The sequence below is a fragment of the Coprinopsis cinerea genome (assembly GCF_000182895.1).
Source record: "Coprinopsis cinerea okayama7#130 chromosome 7 map unlocalized cont3.7, whole genome shotgun sequence".
NCBI lineage: Eukaryota > Fungi > Basidiomycota > Agaricomycetes > Agaricales > Psathyrellaceae > Coprinopsis > Coprinopsis cinerea.
The window spans coordinates 2,786,867-2,804,602 of NW_003307538.1; the positions used below are offsets into that span (position 1 = coordinate 2,786,867).

At 53.9% G+C, this 17,736-nt stretch overlaps 7 protein-coding genes across 7 annotated transcripts; 3 read left to right on the forward strand and 4 right to left on the reverse strand.

Moving 5' to 3' along the window:
- Positions 1-35: 35 nt before the first annotated feature.
- CC1G_08381 (metalloreductase) lies at positions 36-2,948 on the forward strand (the record flags this gene model as incomplete). The annotated part of the gene is made up of 4 exons (XM_001831812.2): positions 36-89; positions 499-561; positions 618-1,279; positions 1,334-2,948. The coding sequence occupies 4 exons, from the start codon at positions 36-38 to the stop codon at positions 2,946-2,948; spliced, it is 2,394 nt and encodes a 797-aa protein (XP_001831864.2).
- A 1,076-nt stretch (positions 2,949-4,024) lies between these two features.
- Positions 4,025-4,686, forward strand: CC1G_08382 (hypothetical protein). Its single transcript, XM_001831813.2, has 4 exons — positions 4,025-4,184; positions 4,240-4,375; positions 4,434-4,494; positions 4,564-4,686. Exons 1-4 carry the CDS (start codon positions 4,067-4,069, stop codon positions 4,582-4,584), a joined length of 336 nt encoding a protein of 111 aa, XP_001831865.1. The 5' UTR covers positions 4,025-4,066; the 3' UTR covers positions 4,585-4,686.
- A 258-nt stretch (positions 4,687-4,944) lies between these two features.
- CC1G_14916 (hypothetical protein) lies at positions 4,945-5,271 on the reverse strand (the record flags this gene model as incomplete). The annotated part of the gene is made up of 1 exon (XM_002910892.1): positions 4,945-5,271. The coding sequence occupies one exon, from the start codon at positions 5,269-5,271 to the stop codon at positions 4,945-4,947; it is 327 nt and encodes a 108-aa protein (XP_002910938.1).
- A 7,482-nt stretch (positions 5,272-12,753) lies between these two features.
- Positions 12,754-12,957, reverse strand: CC1G_08385 (hypothetical protein; the record flags this gene model as incomplete). Its single annotated transcript, XM_001831816.2, has 2 exons — positions 12,754-12,834; positions 12,883-12,957. The coding sequence occupies 2 exons, from the start codon at positions 12,955-12,957 to the stop codon at positions 12,754-12,756; spliced, it is 156 nt and encodes a 51-aa protein (XP_001831868.2).
- A 390-nt stretch (positions 12,958-13,347) lies between these two features.
- CC1G_08386 (hypothetical protein) lies at positions 13,348-13,713 on the reverse strand (the record flags this gene model as incomplete). Its single annotated transcript, XM_001831817.2, has 2 exons — positions 13,348-13,382; positions 13,587-13,713. The coding sequence occupies 2 exons, from the start codon at positions 13,711-13,713 to the stop codon at positions 13,348-13,350; spliced, it is 162 nt and encodes a 53-aa protein (XP_001831869.2).
- A 282-nt stretch (positions 13,714-13,995) lies between these two features.
- Positions 13,996-15,317, reverse strand: CC1G_08387 (hypothetical protein; the record flags this gene model as incomplete). The annotated part of the gene is made up of 5 exons (XM_001831818.2): positions 13,996-14,646; positions 14,701-14,828; positions 14,890-14,965; positions 15,015-15,226; positions 15,263-15,317. 5 exons carry the CDS (start codon positions 15,315-15,317, stop codon positions 13,996-13,998), a joined length of 1,122 nt encoding a protein of 373 aa, XP_001831870.2.
- A 1,585-nt stretch (positions 15,318-16,902) lies between these two features.
- Positions 16,903-17,565, forward strand: CC1G_08388 (hypothetical protein; the record flags this gene model as incomplete). Its single annotated transcript, XM_001831819.2, has 1 exon — positions 16,903-17,565. The coding sequence occupies one exon, from the start codon at positions 16,903-16,905 to the stop codon at positions 17,563-17,565; it is 663 nt and encodes a 220-aa protein (XP_001831871.2).
- Between the last annotated feature and the right edge of the window lie 171 nt (positions 17,566-17,736).

Consider the following 17,736-nt stretch of genomic DNA (forward strand, 5'->3'; position numbering starts at 1 on the left):
ACGCAATTCGACCTTTTCCATCCCTGCTACAGACAATGAACGTCGAGATCTTTCTACCAGTGACGAGCTCGGAGGTATTCCCCATCGAGGTGACGACTTCAATGTTATAGTAACATTCTGAATATCCGACACAACGGACTCGAGAGTTGCCGCCCAACATTACTGAATCCACGGCCTTCGATATCACAGGACGGCTTCACATCACCAGCTCCATATCCTTAGACCTGCCGTATGGGACAAGTAGCATTCTCTTGAATGCCCGCCGTCTCCGCCACGCATTCATCGGAGCCTCGCGGCGGGAAATCGAGATTAATCTTCCCCCATTTTTCCGACATTGGCTTCTTTTTGGAATCCCACGGGTCTAAAAAAACAGTGCACTTTGGTCCCCTCCGCCCTCTTTCTTTTGGTTGGGATTGCCACAAAACTCTAAGGCACGACATATTTGGGAGAGCCAGGACGAGATTAAATAGCGAGCTTTCAGAGTAGGCTTCATCTCAGGTTTTCGAGCAACTTTCCTGCTCGTTCCGCCTCTGCTCCCGCCTCCGTGAACCCTTCCGAGTGGTGAGTCAGTTTCACCGACTTGGCGTAAACGTTTCACTGAACACGTATATATTCAGTCATCGTTTTCTAGTTCACTGACCCTCCCGCGACCCTCTGATTCCACCACGATGGCTCCCAGGTCGACCTCGACGATGTCGAGCGCACTTTCGACACTCGTCCTTTTCTTCTTCGCCCTCTCTTCCATTGTTACCCCGGTAGCAGCGGATGGCTACGGTGTTCTCGGGGTAGGCAAATGGTTGTACAAGCCAGTTTGCGCCCATGCCTGTAGACGAATCATCCAGACCAACAAACTCACTTGCGATTCGAAGCTGCCAGGCGACAACTCAACCTCCCACGTTCACAGGCGCCATTCTCACACCGTCCTCAACACCAAGGAATGCTACCTCAAGGACGCTGCGTTCTTACGGACCCTCGCACTCTGCATCGACAGCGGCTGCTCCCGCGATGACGTTCCGATTTCGGTCATCGAGGAGTACTGGGAGGGCCATGTTGCGACTGGTAGCGTGGGCGACTGGAGCTTGCGACCCATCATGAGTTACCGCGATGCTCTCGACTACGCACGCCAGGATGTGGAGGAGGTCGGACGAGAGAACGTTCCGTTCACAAAGGCTGGTGAGCCGTTGAATGTGACGAGCTTCATTCGGGAAGAAGATTGGGTCATTGGTTACAATGGTCAGAAGTGGTTCGAGCATATCGAACGGGATCATGGCCGTAATTCGTAAGTCAACCCATGGTACCTGTCGCAGACTTCATTCTCACACCTGTCTTTTAGCGTCGCCATTGCTATCAGCACTGTATGCATTCCCATACTCTTGTCGATGCTCAGGTTCCTCCCAGGTCGACCTCTCTGGTACAGTCGACTGGTGAGCGTGCTCGAGAAACCATTGCTTGGTCATCGGCATCGTACACCAACCGCTGGGAACCTCGGAATCATGCCCACGCGCGGGCAGACTCTCTACCTCGTCTACCTTCTTACCACCCAGATCCTCCTTGCCATCTTCCCCCTCGCCTTCCGCTACCCCAACTACATCGCGCCTACCCGCTCACTCCAAATCATTCAAATCGTTGGTGACCGCACAGGTGTCCTCGCCATGGCCGATTTCGTGGCCCTCTTCCTCTTCTCCAGCCGCAACAACATCTTGCTCTGGATCACCAACTGGAGTCACAGCACCTTCCTCCTCCTCCATCGATGGATCGCCTACTGCCTCATCTTCCACTCCTGCATCCATTCGGTATTCATGCTTTACCTTTACTGGCCCGACCATGCTTCGGAGAGCAAGCTCCCGTATTGGGTGTGGGGTATTGTCGCCACGCTCGCGTTTGTGGTGATGTGGCCGGCTTCTATCCTCCCCGTTCGACAACGATTCTACGAGGCTTTCCTCGTCTTCCACCAAGTCTTCGCGGCAATCGGTCTCATCGCCACCTTCTACCACATCTACAAGCTTTTCGGGTACGCTTGGGGATACGAGATTTGGGTGTACATCGGGGGTTGTATTTGGTTCGTCGATCGCTTCGCTCGATTGTTGAGGATGGTGGCGAACGGGTACCGGACTGCTGTCGTCACCGCCATCGATCCCAGCGCTGAGTATGTCAAGTTGGAGATTGACGGTGTGGTCGCCGATGGGCATGTCTACCTCTACTTCCCGACTCTCAACTGGCGTGTTTGGGAGAACCATCCGTTCTCCGTTCTCTCGTCGTTCACCAGCGGTGCCTCCGACAAGAGCGCTGGCGGTGATTCGGAGAAGACATCGCCTTCCTCGTCTGGTTCGTTGGTAGCGGCGGATAACACCCTTCGACCTCGTGCTACCATCTTGTTCCGAGCTATGGATGGTTCGACGAAAGATATCGCTGACCGTCTCCTCGCCCTCGGCCCAGGCCGAAGTCTGCCACTCCCAGTGATCATCGAATCATCATACCACGCCAACCCCGCCATGCGCGACCTTGCACACTGCACCACCCTCCTTTGTATCGCTGGTGGGGTGGGTATCACCGCCATCGTACCGATCGTCAAGTCCTTCAGCGGTCCTCGTACACGTTTGGCGTGGGGTATGCGCACCGAGAGCCTCTTGGTGGCTGTCGAACCCGAGTTGAAGACGCTCAACGAGAGGAGTGTGGAAGTTGAGACTAGCGTCGGTCGGAGGCTTGACCTAGGGAGGATTTTGCGGGAGGAAATGCGGCTGGTTGAGAGGCATTCGCATTCGGGTGATCATGGGAAGGAGGAGGCTGCTGGTAGTAGCAGTACTTCGGGTGTAGAGGCGGTGGGTGATTTGGGGGTGGTGGTGTGTGGACCGACTGGGATGGCTGATGAGGTTAGGAACCTCGTTGCTGAGCTTGCCCCGCAGTCGAGGAGGGGTGTGGTGTTTGTTGATGAAGCGTTTAGTTGGTAACTTTTCCGCATGTTTGTAATGTCTTTACGGCCAGTGCGAGTGTCGATTCGACGACAAGGCTGCTAGTTTCCACCTAGTTCTGTTCATATGGCTGATTACGATGTATTTGTAGTTTAGGTGCTTTTTTGTTTTCGTCTAAGGACATGAAATACAATGACGAATGAATGTCGGATAGCAGACATACAGCTGGTTTCAATTGCGTAGTCCTCCCATTTCGTATATCTCTTCTGCGAATTGGGGCTATCCGTTATTCATATCAGAACGTGCGCAGTTCTGAAACGCCCGACGACACGGGGAGCTTCTAGATTCCGGCGGATCGTAGTGGGGATGATAAACCCCGGACGACGATCCTCAGTCTTTGGACTGTGCACTCGGGTCTGCAAAGCAGAAAACGAGCAGAAGAGCGGCCATTATAAATTTCGTGGTCAATTTCGGGGAGCATGGTGATCATTTGAAACGGGGAACCGCAACCTTTATAGGCGTAACGAGAGGGGCCTATTGTCCTCGACGAATGTGCGCGCGTTTGGATGATGGGGTTCCGTAGCCAACTCTCCACGCGAGTCATTGTCTACGTGATTTGGGGGTCATGCTAGAGGATGGGTACACTCAAGAGTTGGAATTTGGGGTGTTAAACGTCCTGCGGGCTTCACGGGAAGGTGGGGCTTTGGAGGAATTCCGAGTATACACCGCCTGCTTCAATTTCTTACATACAGCGACCTACCTACCCAATGACGCATTGTACAGCTTTACGCAGGGTCAGTTGGTGTCTTTACACCTTTCGGGAGCCTCAGGCCCAACTCAGTAGGTATATGAAAGAGGAAGAAGCGATTCAGTGACCGGCTACACCGGAGAGAAGCTTCTCCAGCTACCGTCTCAGCGAAGGGCCGCCGAAACATTGCCTTGTGGAAACATTGCCGCCCATACTCAAATATGGAAACTGATGCCGTATTCGAGGACGCTCAGCTTACAACTGGCCGTGAAGGGCGGCCAAGACCGCTCTGAGGTGCTAGATAAAATGACTATAAAAAGGGGATGGATTGAGCGTTGGATGTTAGAAACCAGCCCTTTCCAACGTCCCATCTCCTTCCCAGCATCCACTTACTGCTTAACAAGCTACCATGGTCAGCATCAAACTCGCCGCTGTGCTCCCTTTCGTCGCCTCGGCCGTCGCCATTTGTCCTGGCTTCAACTTTGGCATCGGGAACGTCCAAGACTTGGGAAGTGGATGGAAGCGATGTAGGTTTTCAAGGGCGTTCACTTCATTTGGTACAGCGCTGAGTGTATCTTCTAGGGAGCATTTACAACACGGACTGCAAAGCCGTCGATTCGTTGACTACCACTGGAAACCCTTGCACCAGTGGAACCTTTGGCTGCACCCCTCCACCCATCCTTTTCAACCGCTACACTAACAGTTTCACTGGCCTTATGTATGTCCTCTCCGCCTGTCCATTTTGTCGAGTGGCTAAATATGGATTTGATCAACAGCTATGATTGCCGACCAGACTCCAGGTCAGGCCGTTGCGGAAACGATGTCATCTCCGTTTGCGTGAGTCCTATTCTGTTCTGGCCTTCGTGATTCTACTGGATACAATGTTCCAACCTTTTTACCCTCCAGTGCCGCAATGATGGAAATTAGAAGTCTCTTCTAGACTCCCGCGAATACGTTCATTTGCTATGTACCCTCGACGGAGGGTGATACCACCTCCCAAAGGTCAATGTAATAATATTTCATGAGCAAGCTCGAATATGGTCTATGGGGTTGATTGGTAAGACCCTCCACAGAGAAGAACGGCTTCCTTCAGCGGACCGGATCACGAGGGTACAATCGATTGTGAACCAGGGCCGTCGTGCGCACCTGCGGGTATAGGGCGAGATTTAGCGCCCCAGTGCCTGGAACGTGTGGATCACTACGGGTTTCGCGAAACTCCTACACACAGAGTTGATGAGGACAGCAGGAAGAGATATAGTCATCAGATCTACCTACCTGAACAGCGTGTTAGACGCCCTCCTCATCGTTACATCGACTGGCTTCCGGTTCTGCTCCTTGGGGAACGTTGCGCCTCCAATTGCATACCTCTCCCTTGGTCCACATTGAGTCTCCCACTCTGAGCTTCTTATCGGGTCCTGATTCAGACGGGGAGACCTTCGCACTCCTTCGTTTAGAGGGTCGGGGATGGTAAACACGATACGGCTCGGTCTCCGCATCGCTCAACTCGTCCGTGTTTTGTCGCTCCTGAGACCGCGGTTGCTCCTGTTGTTTTCGCAGAGACCGCGGGGAGCAGAAACGAAATCCTCGGTCCCTGGACACTTCGTCTGGATACATGACCCAGAGGATGTACAGGCGAAAGAGTTGTCGTATGACGGGATACTTTTCTGCTAGAGCATTCTTGGTTCTGCGAAAGTGCAGTTTAGTTATGTGGTGTCCGAGATGAAGAACGGCAAAGTTTGGGTGGATATGGGAGGTGAGAGTGGGGAAGCCTGTAAAGGGGAAGGTGTAGGCGGTCGGTGTGGACTCGGACTCTGAAGAACTCGGGTTTGGATAGCGAAGTATCGACGGGATCGGAAATTGTTCGTCTACAGGAGTCAAAGGAATGATGGTGTACTTGAATTCTTTCTCCTACGATGCCATTGTAGATGTCAGAGTGCCCTTTTTGATGTGCAAGCAGGGCGCACCTCGAACTTTGGAAACCCGCCTCTTGGAAGGACGCCGTATTCGTCGTGGTATCGGTCAAGAACAGACCTCTCTGGAAGTAGACCCCATTTTCCCGCAATGAACAGTTCTCGGAGTTCAGCGCTGACTATTTGCTCGTTGCCGTTAGGCACGACGCACAAGAGTGGCTGGCCAAAATCAACGCACCAAAAAATACGTTCTTCCTCGTTGTCGTGAACAGCGGGTACGAGCCCCTATTTTTCCCTATCTTATCTTATCGCTTTCATCGCCCTTATCACTTCCTCTTTATTCTTATTCTTGCCTTTATTCTCGACACGGACACTTTCTCCCATGGAACACTGCCTCGTTATGCCCTCTGCCCTACATCTTATTGTTCTCTTCATTCTTGCACTGCCTCGTTACTCCGCCACTGTCTTCTTCATTTTTCGCGCAGCCTTCGCGCAGCCTCATGACTTCTTATTGTTCTTTTGCATTTCACCATTTGCTCGTCATCCTGACTCATTGCGGCTATGTAGACTGTAGAATAGGTATATAAGCTAGGTAGATTCCTCTGTATTTCCTCAGCTTGACCTCTTCGTCAATACACCGCTTCAGCATTCATCTGCCTTAGTCGCTCATCGCTCTTATCTCGCTCTCCGCTCTCATCCGCTCACGCTCTTCTGGATTTTGGTTTGGTTTAGTGTTCGCTCTTCGCGACATTAGGTCAAGCTACCTTTGTGCACCGGCAACGCCGAATCGTTGCTCCTGCATCATCCGCATCCCTGGCTTCTGGTTGACCTGCCGATCAGGTCCCTCTCTGGCAACTCTGGTCCCCGCACTCCGTCAAGATTTCCGCCACACCGGAAGACACCTCCTGTCTGTTTAAGCCGCACTTTGTCGTTCGGGCCAGCGACGGTCACCCCATCGTCCTAGACGTCCATCTACCAAGCCTCAACCGTTGGACCGCTTGCTCTGAACAGCCCTGCCCCAACCGTTACCACGAACCTTCCGTACACGACTGGGTCTATATCAACTCCCTCAAGTTAAACGCCGAATCTCCGTCCCCCGTTAATCAGCAAGCAGTTGAAGAATTCGCCCGCAACAACCCCAGGACTCCGCCCTCTGAAACGCAACCCACCGCCGCCGAATCTCCAGAAACCCCGTACCAAGCCTACCGTTCCGCAAACACCTCCCCCGCTGCCAAAGCCGGTTCATTCAAGCTTCCAGATCCCGACACCGACCCCGAAGAAAACGAGGAAGACGACGACGACGACGAGGAAGAAGAAGAAGAGGTCGTCCAGTCCCTTAGCGTCCGATCAGCATCCCCCGAGCAAGAAAACACCCTCCCACCGTTCAATACCCTCCACTCCGCTCTAGCCGCATCCGCACCCCTCATCTCCGCACAACGCCTCAGCTCTTCCGGCCGCTCTACACCGACAAACCCCGCCTCTTTCATTTCTCGCCCAATCCATCCCCCTCTCCACACCTCTCGGCAATTGGAGGACACATCTGACGCTCCAAGCTCAGAACAGAAACCTCCCACTTCCACCCAACCAACTACTCTACCCTCTTCCACTTCCCAAACCACCGACGACTTCACGATGTCCGCCGCCGATCTCGCGAAACTCCAGGAACAGCAAAACCAGCTCACCACCGCTATTTCTACCCTGGTCAGCCACCTTACAGCCGCCAAAACCGCCTCTAGCAAGAGCCCGGTCAAGGCGCCTGAGCCCTTCCACGGCAAGGCTGAAGACGCCCGACGCTTCCTCCAGTTCTTTACCAATTGGGCCGGACACCAACCCCAGTTGAAGAAGGATGACGGCACCCGAGATGACAAGGAATGGATTTCCACGGCCCTCTCATACATGCATGGAGAAGCCGGCCGATGGGCATCTCGCTTCCTTCAGCAGATCGCCGATCATGACGCCGACAGCACCAAACCATGGCCCTTCGCTGGGGGAAAGTGGGCTAACTTCCTCACCGAGTTCAAGCAACGCTTCCAACCTGCCAATGACGCCCAGGCTGCCCTCCAGGAGCTTGAGCAGCTCACCCTTGGTCGAGGAACTGTAGCCGACTTTGCCTCTCGCTTCGTTGACATCTTTTCGCGCACCAATTTATCCGATTCGGACGGGATGGCTCGCTTCAAGAGGAAGCTCTCTCAGGAACACCTTCTCTGGCTCGCCCTCAGCAACCTCATCAAGGAACCCGCCAACCTGGAGGAACTCGTTGCTCAAGCCATCAAGAACGAGTTTGTCATGCGGAACATGAACCCCAACTCGTCCCGCACCTCCCTGGCCCAGTACGCTCCCGCTCCCACTTCCGCCCCCGCTCGTGATCCGTACGCAATGGAGATCGATGCTACCCGACCTGGCCCTAGTGGCAAGACTTACCAGGACTTCCTCAATGCCATGCACGGTCGATGCTTCGGCTGTGGATCCACCGGTCACAACAAGAAGGATGGGAATCATGGAGCGCTACGCTGCAACTACTGCCAGCGTATGGGACATGCCGCCACCGTCTGCCACGGACAAGTACATGGGATTCCCACCCGGACGAGGGCTCTCTCGACCCCCACGTCGTCGTGTCGCCGCCACCCAAGAAGCACCCTTCTCCCTCTTTGACGAACCCGCCCCTGCTGCCACTGCCTCCGTTGCCGCCACCACCCCCACTGTGTCCCCTGCCCCTGCCCCCACCCTCGCCTCGCTCTCCGCCACCCAGCAACAGCAACTCGAACTCTTGGCTCAACTCCAGAGGCTCCACCAGGGTTTTTGAAGCGGGTGCCCGTCCCTGCCGCAACGCAGGCACCCTTTGCTCCTCCGTACGCCACTTCCGAATATGATTCTGTCCGTTCATGTACTATTAGCTCCATTCGCGAAATAAACCCCCGTTCATCACACTTTCGCGTGAACGTGAGGCTCAGAGGCAGAAATCGCAGTACGAACTCCGCGGCAATGATTGACTGTGGGGCAACAGGCAAGTTCCTGGACAAGCCCTTCGTCGATCGGCACAACATTACCACGTTCCCCCCTCCGACACCCCATCCGACTTCTCAACATTGACGGCACCCCCAATCAGGCAGGCAATATCACCCATTTCGCACGACTGGAACTCACGGTCGACGGTCACTCCGAATGGACCGACTTTCTTATCGCCGACCTTGGAGGAGAGGACATCATCCTCGGACTCCCTTGGCTTCGCAAGATCAACCCCACCATCGACTGGCGTAACGGCACCCTCCAGGTCCCCTCCAAAGTCTCTAGTGTCACGATCGAGGAGATTCCAGACGAGGAGGCGCACCCTCCCAGTCGAGGAACTCCCTCTGGCGACGCCATCCTGGAACAGATTGATACCCCGGTTGATCCTCCCCCTGTGCCCACCACTCCTGACCCCAACCCCGCTCCCGAACCGGAACCGGAACAAGCCGAACCGCCCCTCTGCCGTATCCGCGCCAACCGAACCACCCGCCGGAAATGGCTACGAGCAGGGCTGATCGAGGAAACTGGTGACGAGCTCTGGTGTGCTGCTGGCTTCACTTATTCCCAGCAGATCGCCGAAGAATCTCAGAAGGCCAAACCCCAGAAGACCTTTGAAGAGATGGTTCCCCCACAGTATCGCCGACATGCCTCCGTCTTCTCCGAGTCCAAGTCGCACCGCCTACCCGAACACAAACCCTGGGATCACGCCATCGATCTGATTCCTGGAGCTCCGGCCACCATGCGCACCAAGGTCTACCCCATGTCCCAGAACGAACAGGAAGAGCTGAACCGATTCCTCGACGAGAACCTCAAGAAGGGATACATCCGACCATCCAAGTCTCCCCTCTCTTCCCCGGTCTTCTTCGTCAAGAAGAAGGATGGCAAGCTCCGCTTCGTTCAGGACTACCGCAAGCTCAACGAGATCACCGTCAAGAACCGCTACCCCCTTCCCCTGGTCTCCGACATCGTCAACAGACTCCGTGGTGCCAAGTACTTCACGAAATTCGACGTTCGCTGGGGTTACAACAATATCCGGATCAAGGAAGGAGACGAGTGGAAGGCCGCGTTCGCCACCAACCAGGGTCTCTTCGAACCACTCGTTATGTTCTTCGGCCTCACCAACTCTCCGGCGACATTCCAGGCTCTCATGAACTCTATCTTCTCCGACCTCATCGCTGGAGGGAAGGTTGCAGTGTATCTCGACGACATTCTCATCTTTACGGCCACACTCGACGAGCACCGGCAAGTTGTACACGAAGTCCTGCATCGCCTCAAGAAGCACGATCTGTATCTCCGGCCAGAGAAGTGCGAGTTCGAACGTCAGGAGATCGAATACCTCGGGCTGATCATCCGCGAGGGCGAAGTCAGCATGGACCCCGCCAAGGTCGAAGCTGTCCGCAACTGGCCAGTCCCCCGCAACCTCGCGCGCCGTTCGTGGTTTCCCTCGGGTTCGCCAACTTCTACCGCCGTTTTCATCAAGGACTTCGCCACCATTGCCCCGACCGCTCAACGACCTCACCAAGAAGAACAGCCCCTGGCAATGGAACGATCCTCAACAGCAGGCCTTTGACACCCTCCGCAATGCCTTCACGTCCGCCCCCATTCTGACGCTCTGGGATCCTGACCGCCCCACTCGCATTGAAGTCGACGCCTCCGGCTTTGCCACTGGAGGAGCCCTTCTCCAGAAGCAGGATGACGGCCTCTGGCACCCCGTTGCATTCCGATCAGCCTCCATGCAGCCCGCCGAACGGAACTACGAGATCTACGACCGGGAGATGCTGGCCATTATCGAGGCTCTCAAGGACTGGCGCCACTTCCTGGAAGGACTCCCTGAACCCTTCGAGATCGTCACTGACCATTCCAACCTTGAATACTGGCGCACCGCACAAGACCTCAGCCGTCGACAGGCTCGTTGGGCTCTCTACCTCTCCCCGCTTCCGGTTCTCGCTCACCCACCGCCCTGGCAAGACGAAACACCCAAGCCGACGCCCTCTCTCGTCTCGACGTCCACCAGGTCTCCGACGCCGAGGACAACAAACAACAGGTGGTACTCAAACCCGAGCTGTTTGCCAAGCTCGCCGCCTCGAGCATGGTCGTCAATCCCTTGAGAGGACCGTATCCGACAGGCCAGCGCCCGAGAATCCCAGGTCCTGGATGGACTCGCCCAGCTCCGCAAGACAGGTCCCCGTCGTCTCACCTCTGGTCTCGCCGAATGGGAGGAGGATAATGCGCCTTGTTTACTACAAGGGTCGAGTCTACGTTCCCCCAGACGACGAACTCCGACGCGACTGTTCTCAAACAGTGCCACGACGACCCTACCTCTGGACATCCCGGCGTACATGGAACCCTCGAACGAGTTGAACGACAATACTGGTGGCCGACCGTGCGAGCCTTTGTCAAGAAGTACGTGGAAGGTTGCGACATCTGTGCCCGGAAGAAACACGCCCAGCACCCCCGCGCCTCGACTCAGCCCTTGGAGGTACCCGATGGCCCTTGGGAGACTGTTGGAGTCGACCTTATCACCCAGCTTCCTGATGCCAATGGACATGATGCCATCATCGTCTTCGTCGACCACTACAGCAAGCTTCTCCATGCCCTCCCCTGCACCTCGGACATCACCACCGAAGGAGTCGCCGACATCTACTACCGAGAAGTCTTCCGCCTCCACGGCCTTCCACTCCGGTTCATCAGCGACCGCGGCCCCCAGTTCGCCTCCAAAGTCATGCGCACCCTTCTCAGGCGTCTCGGCATCGAATCCAACCTGACCACCGCCTATCATCCTCAGGCCAACGGACAAACAGAACGGGCCAACCAAGAAGTCGAGAAGTACCTCCGCCTGTACGTCAGTCGCCGACAAGATGATTGGGATAAGCACCTTCCCATGGCCGAATTTGTGATCAACTCCCGAGTCCACTCCGCGCACAACCGATCCCCGTTCGAAGTCCTCTACGGTTACATCCCTCACTTTCAACATTCCCGTCGGTAAACGCACTGATCTTCGCCCTGTCGACGAGCGCATCCAACAACTGCAAGAGGTACGCAAGGACGCCGAAGCCGCCTTACGTCTCGAGAAAGCACAACAGAAGGACTTGTACGAATCCGGCAAACGAACAGCCCATCAGTTCAAGGTTGGTGACCACGTTTGGCTCAACGCTAAAGGACATCCAGATCAAAGTCCCTACTCGGAAGCTTGGCGACCTCCAACTCGGCCCCTACAAGATCACCGAACGCATCGGCGACCTCGATTACCGCCTTGAGCTCCCCCCTTCCCTCTCCCGCATTCACCCAGTGTTCCACGTCGACAAGCTCTCCCCCTGGAAAGGCAATGATGTCAACGGCATTCTGCCACCTCCGCCTGAGCCTGTTGAACTGGAGGGAGAGCTTGAGTACGAGGTTCACGACATCTTGGACAGCCGCTGGAAGGGCCGAGGGAAGAACCGTAAGCTGGAATACCTGGTCAGTTGGAAGGGCTACGGGTCGACGGAGGATACTTGGGAACCGGAGGAGAACTTGGAACACGCCCCCGATGTCATCAGAGACTTCCACCAGCGTCACCCTTCTGCACCACGTCGCATTGCAGCCACTGTCTTCGCCTCCCTCCCCTGGCAACCCCTTGAGAACTTCACCGACACACCGCCTACCGACTTCGACTGGGAGCTGGGACGCCGCCTACCAGGGATCATCGAGGACGATGAGGCTTAGAAGGGGGGTAATGTCGTGAACAGCGGGTACGAGCCCCTATTTTTCCCTATCTTATCTTATCGCTTTCATCGCCCTTATCACTTCCTCTTTATTCTTATTCTTGCCTTTATTCTCGACACGGACACTTTCTCCCATGGAACACTGCCTCGTTATGCCCTCTGCCCTACATCTTATTGTTCTCTTCATTCTTGCACTGCCTCGTTACTCCGCCACTGTCTTCTTCATTTTTCGCGCAGCCTTCGCGCAGCCTCATGACTTCTTATTGTTCTTTTGCATTTCACCATTTGCTCGTCATCCTGACTCATTGCGGCTATGTAGACTGTAGAATAGGTATATAAGCTAGGTAGATTCCTCTGTATTTCCTCAGCTTGACCTCTTCGTCAATACACCGCTTCAGCATTCATCTGCCTTAGTCGCTCATCGCTCTTATCTCGCTCTCCGCTCTCATCCGCTCCGCTCTTCTGGATTTTGGTTTGGTTTAGTGTTCGCTCTTCGCGACACTCGTATCGAGGTTGAGAGTAAGATGCTGGTAATTGAGATTATACTCGATAGCGGTCATCTGCGCCGTTAGTTAGATGAGAGCATTGGAACGTCGCGTAAAACTTACCTGTTTATGATCCTTCTCCGTGCCTTTCGGAACGACGTAAGCAAGGGACCACAGGGTCCGGGCAATTGTCGACATTGTTCTGGGATCAAGCATCGTCCGTTGTTTGGATCGTCGGCGAGTGCACGTTTGGAGACGCGCTCTGGAGGGTTTTGCATTGACCAAGACATGTTGCTGGGCGTAGGAGAACAAGAACTTGAAGAGCAAGAGCGGCGGTGACATCATTTGAGGCCACGACCATGAGCTTGTTCCCACACTCACCTTGGTCATGATACTTTGAAACAGTATAGTATCTACCCTAGACGTTTTCCATTTTTTGGATGTGTCTCCTCAGGTTATTAATCGCTGTAAATGGAAAGGCGTGCTCGGCTCCAGCGATGGGAAGCTGGAGATACTGAATACATATGGTGGTGGTCGGCTCTGCGTCGGTGGTGAGTGCGTGGCGGGGCTGGTGAGATTGCATGACCTTTACTCAGAATGGTACATCTCGGGTATGATATCGTCTAGGGTTTTGGAATTAGCTGTAACTGTCACTTGCGGAACGAACGCCCAAATTGTGTTCCTGACTCGAAGTAGGTGTGGCAGCTTCCTTGTAGGACTCAAGTAACTCCCTTAGAGGAATGAAGGCTTGAAATACGTGCAAGGTACCAGACCTCAGGCCTCAGGGACAACCGTGGGGACAAGTACATAAGGCTCAGGTTACGCACCGACGTTTGAAGGGAGGATGGGGTCTGGGTCGGCACTGTTTTGCACCGACAAGCAACGTCCTTTGTTAGGATCCTCTGCTAGCGCACGCTGGGAGACGCTCTCTGGGCTTTGCGGTGACGAAGACATGTTCATGGGCGTAGGAGAACAACTTGAAGAAGCATTGTTCCCACACTCATATTGGTCACGATGGGTTCGAAACTTGAATATCGCTGATGCTAAATACGGGAACGCAGCTCTTACCAAGGGTCAAACCAACCTCCAGGTTTTCTCCCGATGCCGACGCTGGGATGGATAGAGCAAAATGGCCGGATTGACGGTTCCTCAACAACAGACGTTTGGATTAAGAGAAATACTTCGATGCATGGGGATTAGAACTGCCAGAATAGGTTCAAAAGCTCCCCGGTGTACCTACTCAGGGTCTTCGGCGACCTTTTCAGGGTTACATCGACCGACTTCCGGCTCCACGCCTTGGGGAACGTCGCGTCTCCAATTGCATACCTCTCCCTTGGTCCAAATCGAGTTGCCACTTCCGCGACGACCTGCCTCCGACGGCGACACCTTCGCACTCGCTCGCTTCGGGGGTGGGAGATGATAAACACGATACGGCTCGGTCTCCGCGTCGCTCAATTGTCCCTCAGGCTCCCGGGCATCGTTTTGTCGCCGCTCATTACCCTCGTCTCTGCTTTGTTGCTCCTGTTGTTTTCGTAGAGACCGCGGGGAGCGGAAACGAAATCCTCGGTCCCTGGACACTTCTTCTGGATACAAGACCCAGAGAGTGTACAGGAGAAAGAGTTGTTGTATGACGGGATACTTCTGTGCTAGAGCATTCTTGGTTCGGCGAAAGTGCAGCTTAGTGATGTGGCGTCCGAGATGAAGAACGGCAAAGTTTGGGTGGATGTGGGAGGTGACAATGGGGAAATCTGTAAACGGGAAGGTGTAGGCGGTGGGCGTGGACTCGGAACTGGAAGAGCTCGGGTTTGGATAGCGAAGTATCGACGGGATTGGAAATTGCTCGTCTACAGGGGTCAAAGGAATGATGGTGTACTTGAATACTTTCTCCTACATGTCATTTTAGACGTTAAAGTGCCCTTTTTGATGGCAAGCAAGGCGCACCTCGAACTTTGGAAACCCGCGTCTTGGGAGCGCAATGCCGTAATCGTCGTGATATCGGTCAAGAATGGATTTCTCTGGAAGTAGACCCCATTTTCCCGCAATGAACAGTTCTCGGAGTTCAGCGCTGACTATTCACTCGTTGCTGTCAGGCGCGAAGTACAAGGCAGTGTCTAACCAAATTCAACTGACCGAAAAATACGTTCCTCCTCGTATCGAGATTGAGAGTAAGATGCTGGTATTTGAGATTATACTCGATAGCGGTCATCTGCGCTGTTAGTTAGATGAGAGCATTGGGAAATTTGCGCAAGAGTTACTTGTCTATGATCCTTCTCCGTTTCTTTCGGAACGACGTAGCAAGGGAGGACTGGGTCTGGGCAATTGTCGACATTGTTCTGGATCAAGCATCGTCCGTTGTTTGGATCGTCTGCTAGTGCACGCTGGGAGACGCGCTCTGGAGGGCTTTGCGGTGCGGGGGACGAAGACATGTTGGGAGTCGGAGAACAAGAGGCGGTGGCATCAATTGAGTCTAGTCAAGCCGGCGGGTGAGCCTTGGCTCCCACACTGCCGAGGTCGGCTACATCAGCATGCCCTTCACAATGGAGGTTCGAAACAACCATAGGGAATGTTCTTCCCTTACGCTAGGGAACTCCATTGTAACCCTAGTAAGGCAACGCACCTCTCACCAAGCGGCAATCTCTGTGGCTTGTCCATGCGTTATTGACCTTGCTTTAGCTAGGTCTGTACCAGGTCACATTATGTAAGATTTAGGTGCCTAAAACTCGAGTTCCAAAGATATGCAAACATCGGCCGGCATTCCTTTCCTGGCTCATTACCGCTGCTTTGGATCGTACCCTTCCTTCGGTTCGATCACAAATTCCTAGTCTGCTATGCTGCTGCTCTGGATACAACTAATAGGCAGCATGCCTTGTGTCCTCCAGTATGTTTCGTATGTGCTGGTCGTAATCCGCATGGCCCGCTAGGCATCAGTGGTCTAGGAAGGGTTTGGCGTTCGTCACCTTTCACCTCTACAAGTATCAAGCGCGGGGGCCGTGGGCTTACTATTTGTGAGCGGGTTAGGCTTTGGGACGTGTCGGACTGACATGAGAAATATGATTCTGGCCTAGTATGTAGTTATGTATGTGTTGGGACTTTGTGTGAGGGGCAGAGAAGGTGATTTTATTATCGGCATGTACAATGCAGGGCTGCAGAGTCCTGACCAGCCAGACAACCTAGGATTTACAGTTTCATTATTTAAAAAAAATCGCGTCGCATTCAATGACTGAGCTGTGTGGTACAGGGGGGCGGACAGGTAAGGGGACGCCTATTACGATGAGAGGCAAAACCGACTTGTGCACAAAAGAAAAAGGCGTCCAAGCCGCTAAAGCAAGGTCCACAGTCGCGGGACGCGGCCCTTTATGGACTAGAACGGGTACACAAGATTTCCCTTCGGTGCGCGTACTTCTATAATACAATGAGCGGATCAAATGAGGAGAAATATCCTACCTTTCCTGGAGTGAGCGTTCTCTATTATCGTTCTCTTCAAAGATACGCCAGGGGATAGAGTTAACTGTCGGGAGCCTTCACCGCGCCCCGAGACTCTTGTCTGCTCCCCAACTCCCTTTTGCTCGATACAGAGTTCCTTTGCGATGAAGTGGAACACACCGCAATCTCGCATCGACAATGGCTCATATCGACCAGCTGTCTCAGTGGAAACCAGGAAACGAGCTGCAAAAGCGGATCCCAATAAGGGTTGCTGCCTCGTTACGAATTGCTCCAGCTACTGCAGTGTCGAACTCTGTCACATCGTTCCGAGGAGTTTGGGCGATGAACAGGTAGGATTGGCTTATAATAATGACTAATCCCTTTCTGAATCTAGTCCATAGCTAACGGCCCTCGAGTGCAACTGGGGTATGCAGTGGCGCACCCTAAACTTGGACACGCGTTACAACCTCATTCACTGTGAGCTACCAAATCTTTGACTCGAAAACCTGACAATTCATTGGCATTTCTTTCTTTCTTCCACATACCTCCAGTAGAGCCCGGGTTACATCGCCTCCTCGATAAACGCCGATGGCACCTTCTTCCTGAGACTTCAATAATCTTGGATTTCTGGGACGCTGGGGAAAAGGAACCAAAGAAACCTGAAAAGTTCCCAGTGTTCGAGAAGGTGATCATCTCTGAAGTGTTCCCCATTCTGCATCGATGACTTACTACATCTTGGATGTAAAGCTTACCCTTTTCAAGTACACTTTTATCCCCCTTTCAATCGAGATGCAGTGGAAGGGTATACATCGACAAACCAACAGAAAGGCACGCCCTACTGGTAGCTCGAGCTACGACGTCCACACTTTCCCTTACGCGAACTTGGAGGTGCTCTCGCATGCTGACCCCCGATTTGTCATCTACCAGCTAGGATCCAAGCTCGATGCGCTTCGAAAAGAGCATGGAGTCGGTTTTAATGGTGTGTTCGATAAGTGTCCATACCTCCAACCTCACCGGGAGGCTCTGGTGATAGCTTACAGAATCTGGCAAGTGTGGGGAGTGACACCGAGAGAGGAGGAGCATCCTGACTTTTTCGCCAATCAAGGCGACGAGGAGGAGGAGTACGAAAGCGAAGCCGAGGAATCTTCCATAGATAGCGAGGAGGACGACCCTTCCTATGTTTTCTCGGGAGAGGAGGAGTCGGGAGAGGAGGAATTGGGAGAGAAGGAGTCGGGAGGAGAGGAGGACGGGGAAGACGTTGTGAGTGTCGCATCAACAGAGCCTGTGCGTATTCCCACGAGGAAACGCAAACGTGGACGAAATGTGACACCGACACAGGTATCCCCTACCCCCAAGTCCGCGAGAAGGGGGCGAAGAGGGTAGACACATGCAGGAGCTGCGGCGGATCCTACCTGGCAGTGAGGACTAGCGACAGTCCTGTCGATTCCGTACTTTTATTTTCTTTTTCTGTAACGGGTCTGGAGAGTAAATCATATCGATGCCATTGGTCCAACCATCCCTTCTGGAAATCGAACAACAGGTTTCGACGTGGTC